We start from the raw sequence: 9720 nt of genomic DNA on the forward strand, positions 1-9720 counted from the left end.
ATGATTATGTTCCAGAGCCTTTTTCCTGCGGCACTGGACCCTGGATACCCGCAACTACACTTGACTGTCTGTGGATGGACACCTCACATTGACCATGGTGCACCACTTCAGCAACGTGGCTGCGTAGCCCCGAACAATGAGTAACCAGCATCGTGACTGATACTGTACAACTCTGCTCCCGTGTTCCTGTCTCTCACTGGATTGATGACAATGGATTCACAGGGCTGACCATGGCCAACTCTCCAGGCTGCAGTAGTATGGTCAACCAAACCGTGACCACTCTGAGCAGCTCAGACCTTGCCCAAGCCCCTGGGCTGATATCAGAGACTGCCCAGAACAAGCCAAATTCCAAAGGTGATATTATTTTAGCCAGATTACACACCTTCCAATTAGACAATTTTGTTTTTAGGAAAGTGCTTGTCTTGAATCACACTGGTAGCCAGGAAGTCCCACAGGCTTCATTACATCTTATTTATTTATTTTTATTGTAAATAATAAGCCCTACTGTTCCCAATAAACTCTTGCCCACTGTGAAGCGAGGTACTCTAACATTGTTGAAGCCTTACAACTGCTGACACATTGAGAGTTATAGAGCTTCATCGAGTCGTGCAGCGCGGAGACAGGCCATTTGGCCCAAACTGGTCCATGCTGACCAAAATGCGCATGCACTCTTACCCCATTTCCCTGCACTTGGCCCATATCCTTCTAATCCTTTCCTATTCAAGTATTTGTCCAAATGCCTTTTAAATGTTGTTAATGTACCTACCTCAACCACTTCTGCTGGCAGCTCATGCCAGGTGAGAGAAACTGAGGACTGCAGATGCTGGAGATCACAGTCACAAAGTGTGGTGCTGGAAAAGCACAGCTTGTCAGGCAGCATCAGAGGAACAGGCGAGTCCTAGCTTGTCCACCTCTCCCTAGAAATCAAATTGCCGAGTTCTGGCAACATCCTTGTAAATTCTTCTGCACTCTTTAAAGTTTAATAACATCCTTTCTATAGCAAGGTGACCAAACCTGAACATAATACTCCAAGTGTGTCCTCACCGACGTCCTGTACAACTGCAACTTAACCTCCCGACTTCTACACTCAAAGCCATGTCTGATGAAGACCGGTGTACCAAAGACCTTCTTCACTGACCTGTCTGCCTGTGACTCCAAAGAGGATTGATAGAGCGGTGGATGTGATCTCTATGTACTCCAATACGGCGCTCGATAAGGTTCCCCATGGGAGACTGGTCAGCAAGGTTAGATCTCATGGAATACAGGGAGAACTAGCCATTTGGATACAGAACTGGCTCAAACGTAGTAGTTAGAGGGTGGTGGTGGAAGGTTGCTTTTCATACTGGAGGCCTGTGACCAGTGGAGTGCCACAAGGATCGGTGGTGGGTCCACTACATTTTGTCATTTAAAGCAATGATTTGGATGTTAACCCTGGTGTTATAGTTAGTAAGTTTGCTGATGACACCAAAATTGGAGGTGCAGTGGACAGTTAAGCAGGTTATCTCAGAGCACAATGGGATCTTGATCAGATGGGCCAATGGGCTGAGGAGTGGCAGATGGAGATCAATTCAGATAAATGTGAGGTGCTGCATTTTGGAAAGCAAATCAGAGCAGGACTTATACACTTAATGGTAAGGTCCTGGGGAGAGTAGCTGAGCAAAGAGACCTTGGAGTACAGGCTCATAGCTCCTTGAAATTAGAGTCACAGGTAGATAGGATAGTGAAGAAGGCGTTTGGTATGCTTTCCTTTATTGGTCAGAGTATTGAGTACAGGAGTTGGGAGATCATGTTGCAGCTGCACAGGACTGTGGTTAGGCCATTGTTGGAATACTGTGTCCAATTCTGGTCTCCTCCTATCGGAAAGATGTTGTGAAACTTGAACGGCTTCAGAAAAGAAGGATGTTGCCAGGGTTGGAGAGTTTGAACTATAGGGAGAGGCTGAACAGGCTGAGGCAGCTTTTTCATGCAGAGGGTTGTGCGTGTATGGAACGAGCTGCCAGAGGAAGTGGTCGAGGCTGGTATAATTACAGCATTTAAAAGGTATCTGGATGGGTATATGAATAGGAAGGGTTCAGAGGGATATGGGCCAAGTGCTGGCAAATGGGCCCAGATGAGGTTAGGATATCTGGCCGGCATGGCCGAGTTGGACCGAAGGGTCTGTTTCCGTGCTGTACATCTCTATGAGTCTACGTCTCCACTTTCAGAGAACCATGCAGCTGAACTCCAAGGTCCCTCTGTTCCACTACACTCCTTAAGGCCCCAGCATTCAGCACGAAACTCCTACCTTGATCTGACTTTCTAAGATGCAAGACTCACACTTATCTGCATTAACCTGGGCCCACTTCCCCAGCTGATCAAGGTCCTGCTGCAATTTCTGATAACCTTCCTCAGTGTCCACCATCCCGCCTATTTTAGTCTCATCTGCAAAATCGTACTTCTTGTATTTAAAAAGCTGTGAGCAAAATACTCAACAATGAATCACTTACCCATTTCACTGCAATGTCACTTTTTATTTTACTCAGGCTGCATGGGGGATTGGCGGTGGGGGAGAGGGAGCGTGCAACGTTTCACAGCGCACAATTACCACGGCCTCTCTGTTCCCTCTCATGCACTTTGCACTGCTCATTCTCATAGAGGCTGACCAAGTCAGACAAAAAGCAACACCTCACCCCTCAATAAACTCCGTTATTCACCAAACTCCTCGGTTCAGATTCTGTTGCAAGCTGCACTCAGCGACCAAGTGCGCTCCAATCTCATTGATTGATAAAAACGGCGAGTTCGTTCATTTCCGGCTGGCAGACTGACACTTCCTTGGTGGCCTGCAGAGGTAGAAGACTCACAAGTGACTCACTAAAGATAGAAACTGTACTGAAAGGTTCAGACTTTATTCTACTTGAACGGGTCATTGGGAGGCAGAGGAGAGGAGCACAGGTTTAAACATGAAAAGAGGAAGAAAAGATTGAATGCTGGGCTGCTCTCCTTTTCCCGACCTTCCTGTGAAATCGGGACCCAAATTGCATGATACAGAATGGGTTTCCACTTCGTGCATGTGATTTCCTGGACAGCGCTGGAGCAGATTGGGATGAACTTTCCAGAACATTTCTTCCCGAGTATGTCATGCAATTCTTCTGACAAAGTTACTTTGGCAGAAGGTGAAATTCCAAAGGGACAGGGTGCTAGTTGGCGAGATGGCTACTGTGTGCTGCCAAGTAATAGCAACAGCACAACTTCATTTGGGCTGGGGGTGGGTTTGCACCTGTCTACTCATCCTGCCCCTGACAATGTAAGCCAGTGGCAAACCACCACTGACTCACTGTCAAGAAAATGGTTCAGGATGAGACATCAGCAGACCACGAGTGAAGGACCCAGTTTTGGGCTGGGCACTGATGACGGAATGAAATTTGGAGAAGAAGAAATAGGAAGGATTCCTTCTATGAATTCCCCCCATGAACAATAGGTCACTATCATCCCTGACTCCTGCACTGCCATTCTCCTGGATAACACCATTGTCTAGAAATGTAAATAGATCACCCAGAAATACATTCCGACCTGGGGTGTCTGAAGCACTACAAGGGAGTAGCTCAGCACCCAGTAACTGCTGGCCTTGCTGGTGATTCCGTTCCCTCGTGAATGAATCACCAAAAATGGAGGCTTTTGTTTTCCTTTGAACCCTTTCGAAAGTATTGGTTCCCCAAATCTATCAATCGAGCTTCTAGCAGACATTGTGACGCAACTCTAGAGCAAGTGAGACTGGCTCAGAGGTAGGGACATTACCACTGAACTGCAACGTTTACAATTGATGCTGGTTGGGGAACAATGGGCGCTGGAAGCTCTCGTCAATTCGCCCATTTGACCAGTTGGTGGAGCCTCTAGAACACAATCCTCAGGAACTGTGTGTCTGTGGAAAGAGGATTCTTCCAAACGCCTGTCACACTCTGCTCTCTCTGCATCCTGTCAACCCGAACAAGCACCAAAACAGCTCAGTCCTCGAACTTTGTCAGCAAGGCTCACCTTCAACTTCAATTCATACTTTCAACATCAGAAATCCGCTCAAAGAGGCAACTTTTTAAGCAATAAAGACACATTTGTCGCGAAAAGGCAGCCTCTGGTTGGGCGGATCAACTTGCAAATGTTCAAAGCGGGCGGAGGTGGAGGGATGCACAGAGTCTCTGAGGGTTGGAGGGAGCCCAGACAGGGAGAGGCCAAAGTGGGTATTGGGTCAGAAGGAGTGTCATAACATGGAGAGGAGTGCGAGCCCCCCCTTGGATCTGGGTGGTCCCGGGCATTGAGTGAACACGGACTGTTGGATGTGGGCAATGGGGGGCGGGGGGAGAATGGGTGACCGTTCAGGAGGGGACTGGGCTAGCAGCACACACTGCCGAGTTGAGGAAAGGCCTGAGACAGCTGATGACACAGAGTGGGCGTCGTGTCTGGGAGGAGAGAGAGAGAGGGGGGCTGGGCTCCCCACAAGCGGACCCGTTCCCCCTCCCCCTTCCCAGCCCCGGGGGCACAGGGTGGCGGCTTGTTCCTTCCCTCTGTCGGCTGCTCCATTGTGGGCGGCTCCTTGTCAGCTGTCAGTCCCTTGGCCAGCCCCCTCACACATCCACTGGGACATAAAAGCAGCCGAGTCAGCCCTCAGCCCCACCGAGCCGTTCAGTTTCGGAGTGTGCTCTCTCTCTCTGTCTCTCTCTCTCTCTCTCTGAGTGTGGGTCTCTGTTTCTGTCCACCCCCTGAACAACCTCGAAATGACATCGCAAACCATCATCACCACCACCAGCAGCAGCAGCAGGAAGAGCGGAGGGATAGGAACTAGAGGGAGCATGCATGGATCCGGGTTTTCCGCCGGCTTCAATCGGTTGGGAGGCGGAGGGAGTTTTCAGACATCCCGGCGCGCCCAAAGTGTCGTCCTGGGACCAACCCAGAGGATGTCAGCCTCCAGATTCTCCACTGGCTCTCGGATGTCCGGCATCGGCAGCAGCAGAATGAGTCTAATAGGAGGGGGCTCCGGCAGGATGGGCTTCGGGGGAATGAGTTCTCAGGGGCTGATCCAGAGAACCGCTGCCCTGGACCTGAACGCGCCTTTACCCCAAATCGACACCAGTCAGAACGTTGTCCGCCTGCAGGAGAGCCAGCAGCTCCAGGGACTCAACGACCAATTCGTTGATTTCCTTCCCAGGGTAATGCTCAGTGGGGTCCAGGCAGGTGGGTCTCTAAACTGGGTTCTCTGTGTCTTTCCTCTCTTGTCTTAACTGTCTCTCCATCTCACCCCGCCAGGTTCGGCACTTGGAACAGGTCAATACTCAGCTGAGTATCAAACTGAAACTTCTGCAGGATCAAGGCGAATACAAATCCAACATCGAGAGCATGTTCCAGTCCTACATTGAGAATCTGAGGAACCAACTGGACACGCTTCGCAAGGAGAAGGAGAGGTTCGATGCTGAACTGCTCCAAATGCAAGGGCTGGTCGAGGACTACAAGGGCAGGTCAGTGAGCTGCTGCCGGACTTGGTCCCGTATCGCTTCGGAGGCGGTTTCCTATCGGAACGAAACCAAATCCCAGCTGCAGAATGAGATCACTTTGACAAACGGCCACAATGTGAGCTGAGGGAACGGGCCGCAGCGTTGCTCTGTCGGCGCCACTGAACTGCACACGGCCGGGCTGTTACTGTCTGGGAAACACCGGCAGAGGGACTGATCCAGCTCAGAACCTGGTTTGACAGGGTCTAGTTGGTGGCGGGAGGGGGGAGGCGAAGAATAACGGAGACTGAGACAAACAGGGACTGTGATAGGGACGGGCCAGAAAGACTTGAGCCTCGGTAAAACAATCTCTTTCATTCCAGATACGAAGATGAAATCAACAAGCGCACAGAAATGGAAAATGAGTTTGTCCTGGTCAAGAAGGTGAATGTTACAAAGCCACACGCTCCAGTTCTCCGTTTGCGGGCACCTTTGGTCAGTTTGATCCAAGTATTTTCTCCCTGTGCTCTTTAGGATGTCGATGACTCGTACATGAGCAAGGTGGAGCTGGAAGCGAAGCTGGAAGCCCTGACCGATGAAATTGAATTCCTGCGGACTATCTATGACGAGGTAAATATGTGCCTTGCCTCACCAGCTGTCCTTTTGCCAATCTTTTGTCCATTCAAGTCTCATGCAATGTAGCCCGAATGGTTTCCAATCACCTTCCAATCTTTCTCCCCGTGCCCTGTAGGAACTCCGGGAGCTCCAGGCCCAGATTCAGAATACATGTGTCAACGTGCAATTGGAGGGTGGGCCGAAGCTCAATGTGCAGGAGCTGTTGGACATCGCCAGGAAACAGTATGAAGCTTGTGCCCAGCAAAGCCGCGAAGATGCGGAAGTTTGGAAACGGACCAAGGTGAAGGTTCCTATTCTTTGGCCCATCTTTCTGACTCGGGCAGGAGCGTGAACTGTGGGACTAACTCGTTCTCAATATCTGTTTGCAGATGCAGGAACTGTCCATGGCGGCTGGACAAGGTGGCGATGATATCAATGCGCTGAAGGTAGAGATAAAGCAGACAACAGATCAGATCCGGAGAATGAATGCAGACATTGATAACCTGAAAAAAGAGGTACGCACAAGTCTAAAATCAAACTGAACACTGAAAAACACTTTTAAACACCTCTCTCTCTCTCCCTGTCTGTCTCTCCGTCTTTTCTGGCTTCTCTCCCTGTCTCACACGATCCAAAAAGCAATAATTCGTTCAGAAGCGATTGAAGGGTCGGCTGAATGCGGTCCATTTCTAACCGCCTGGGGGGGCTCCCTGTTGTCTTTCCCGATGGGAATGTGTTGCTGGTCAGTCTGCAATCCACACCGTCCCGCTTTTCCCAAATCATGGGGAGGAGGGCGAGCCTTTTTTTTTTGCCAAAGTCTCGCTCGGAGCACTGGGGCTGAGCCTCAAACACTGAAGGAACTGACCAAATGAATATTGATGTTCCTCAGCGTGTGAGACTGGAGGAAGCGATCCGGGAAGCGGAGGACCGCGGTGAGATGTCTCTGAAAGAATGTAAATGTCGGATTTCGGATCTGGAAAACGCCCTCCTCCAAGCTCAGCAAGAGCTTTCCGCACAATGCAAGGAATACGAACGGCTGATGAGCATCAAGCTTGCACTGGACATTGAAATTGGCACCTACATGAAACTACTGGAGACAGAAGAGACGAGGTAAGATAAGGGCTAGTTGCTAATCGCAGCCATCACATTGAGTGCTGTGCAGGCAAATTCCAGTCTGCACTTGCAGTTGACTGGTAGCTGTGATCCCTGAGAATGGAATGGGATGGAATACAGGCAGTGTGAATGTGAAGGTGGTTCTGTAATCAGTGACTGACCTCCAGGTCCCACTGAAAGGTCAGGACCCCCACTCCTCACCCTCCAATAGCTTGCTGTCACCTACTACCTGTGGCAACAGTAACGACTGGGCACTTTGCCCGAGGGCAAGGAGCCTGACTGTGCCCATTCAGAAGTGTAGCCCAGGAGACGTCAGTGTCCCTGGGAGAGGGAGATACCTGAGGAAACAGAGGGAAGTCTGACTGTGATTTCCTGTCATTGTCCGCTATAATCTGAGAATATTTCCTTTCTCAACAGGATGGCAAGTGGGGTAAAAACCCTCAACATCCAGCAAGTACAGAGCCAAGGTAAGAGAATGTCTGTTCTGAGTGAAGGTCGATGATTCTTTCTCCTCAGTATCTGCCCAGCTCCATTCCAATCAGCCATCATCACTCCCCACCTCACAAACCTGATGCTTTCACCATTTGACTTTGCAAAATGGTGCCGAATCTCCACCCTTTGCCATCCTATTTAACATCCCTGATTTACATCACCACACCAGCTTTCAATGTTTAGGACTTGCTTCCATCACTCCTCCCTTCTCTCTCCCTTCTCTGTCTCCTTCTCCACAAACTAGATTTTCCGCCACCTTTTTCTCATCGTCCTGGTAGATTTCAAGGTGGAAATTGTTTCTTTGATGAATCTCCTGCAAAACATCTTGGGCTATCGTACTTCACTAAAGATACGCTGTGAATTGTAGTCATCTTTCATGTTGCAATTGTTCTTTTAAATTGTAACACCCAGATAATACGACAAGTTTATTTTTACTCTGTCCCCTTTTCCAGGCGGTATGCAGCAGGGCATGGGCTTTGGAGGTGGATCATCTGCCTTTCAGACCTCGCTGAATTTAGGTGTGAGTAACAGATCGATGTCGAGTGGACAAACTTCATATCAAATGAAGAGCACAGGACTGAGTCAACAAGGGTTCATTTAAAACCAACAGTCTCTCAAAGCAGTTCATTGTCAGAGGTTATACATCCCCTAAGTACTGCATTTAGTGCAGTGGTTAATATGTTTGGATTCACTTCATGTCTGCTCTTCAGAACATCTTAGTTCATCTGTTCACATTTCATAGTTTTTTGACATGAAGTTAACATTGACATCTTAACCAGTGCACCAAAGAAAGTAAACTTTGTAAAGGTTTGGGTTTGTGGGAAAAGCAATCAAGTAACTCATGCTATCTTTGTTGGTATCTTTAAAATGGGGAACTAAAGCCAGTCTTTTGCTGTTGAACTCTGTTTCGATATTATGTACAACATTGTATTGGGGATTTACTTTTTCTGTCCTACTCAATAAACGTCTAATCAGCACATCTGGATTGCTTTTTGAACAGCACATTATTAAGTTCACAAAAAGAACAATTTTCGTCCTTAGTTGTGAAATTCAAGAACTATCCATTCCTATACCATTAACTTTCAAGAAATATTACGATATTTAGAAAGATGACACTGTATTTTGTACATCAACTGACAGCACAAATACATCATCACTGAAACTATTCAGTACAACATCACTGAAACCATTGTTATGGACTCAACCCGCTCCCCTCAAAATAGAAGGTAGCCTAGACTCGAACTTGTTCTTATTATAACGGTGAATGTAAAACATCTGTTCCAGATGCAATGCGAATTGTCAAACGACTTAATGTTAAGCTGTAGTTAAAATACAATCAAAGAAAGACAAACTTAGAATGATTTAACTTGATTGGAAAACTTAATAGGATAATAGGTACAGTAACTATTACTAATTAACTGTTCAGGTATAGCAACATCCCACAAACAGCACTCCCTGGCAAATAGAAAAAATCAGACACTGATTCACGCACGCACTTCTGCAACTCAGGAGGAAGAGAAACATTAATGGGAAATTCAGAGAGAGTGGCAGCCAGGAGACATTCACTGAAGCTTCCAACTATGTTCAGGACACAATAGGTTCCGATATTACTGAAAAAAAATCAATAACCCAGATATCTGGACCTGTGAGAGCAGGACACACCTATTCAGGCTTTTCTTCAGAAAAAAACACCTCCCAAGCTGATTACTCAAGTGATCTTCAATACTCAGCTCGAAACCTCTGCCTTCCCACCTCGCCAAAATGAAACAGAACAAAATAAATTCTTAAAATGACCACGCAGTGCACAATCACTGAAACCACTCAGTAGACACTCACGGGCACCATTTAGTACACACTCACTGACACCACAGTGCACATTCACTGGCACCACTCAGTGCACACTCACTGACACCACAGTACACATTCACTGACAACACCCAGTGCACACTCACTGACACCACTCAGTACACATTCACTGACACCACACAGTACACACTCACAGGCACCACCCAGTACACACTCACTGACACCACTCAGTATACACTCA

General features: G+C 48.0%; 1 protein-coding gene across 1 annotated transcript; it reads left to right on the forward strand.

Moving 5' to 3' along the window:
- The first annotated feature begins 4730 nt into the window (after positions 1 to 4730).
- LOC148134664 (keratin, type II cytoskeletal 8-like) lies at positions 4731 to 7200 on the forward strand. Its single transcript, XM_087985467.1, has 7 exons — positions 4731 to 5177; positions 5275 to 5483; positions 5840 to 5900; positions 5991 to 6086; positions 6208 to 6372; positions 6461 to 6586; positions 6958 to 7200. Exons 1-7 carry the CDS (start codon positions 4746 to 4748, stop codon positions 7180 to 7182), a joined length of 1314 nt encoding a protein of 437 aa, XP_087841593.1. The 5' UTR covers positions 4731 to 4745; the 3' UTR covers positions 7183 to 7200.
- The last annotated feature ends 2520 nt before the right edge of the window (positions 7201 to 9720 follow it).

The sequence above is a fragment of the Chiloscyllium plagiosum genome, unplaced genomic scaffold (genome assembly GCF_037043375.1).
Source record: "Chiloscyllium plagiosum isolate Xiang-an unplaced genomic scaffold, Cpla_swu_hap1 HiC_scaffold_53X, whole genome shotgun sequence".
NCBI classification, from domain to species: Eukaryota; Metazoa; Chordata; class Chondrichthyes; order Orectolobiformes; family Hemiscylliidae; genus Chiloscyllium; species Chiloscyllium plagiosum.

Excerpts from the sequence above, each read along its gene's own strand:
- LOC148134664 (XM_087985467.1), top strand. The coding sequence starts at position 4,746 with ATGACATCGCAAACCATCATCACCACCACCAGCAGCAGCAGCAGGAAG. Across the intron at positions 5,901-5,990 it reads AGTTTGTCCTGGTCAAGAAG|GATGTCGATGACTCGTACAT; the intron begins GTGAATGTTACA and ends TGTGCTCTTTAG. Across the intron at positions 6,587-6,957 it reads TTGATAACCTGAAAAAAGAG|CGTGTGAGACTGGAGGAAGC; the intron begins GTACGCACAAGT and ends GATGTTCCTCAG.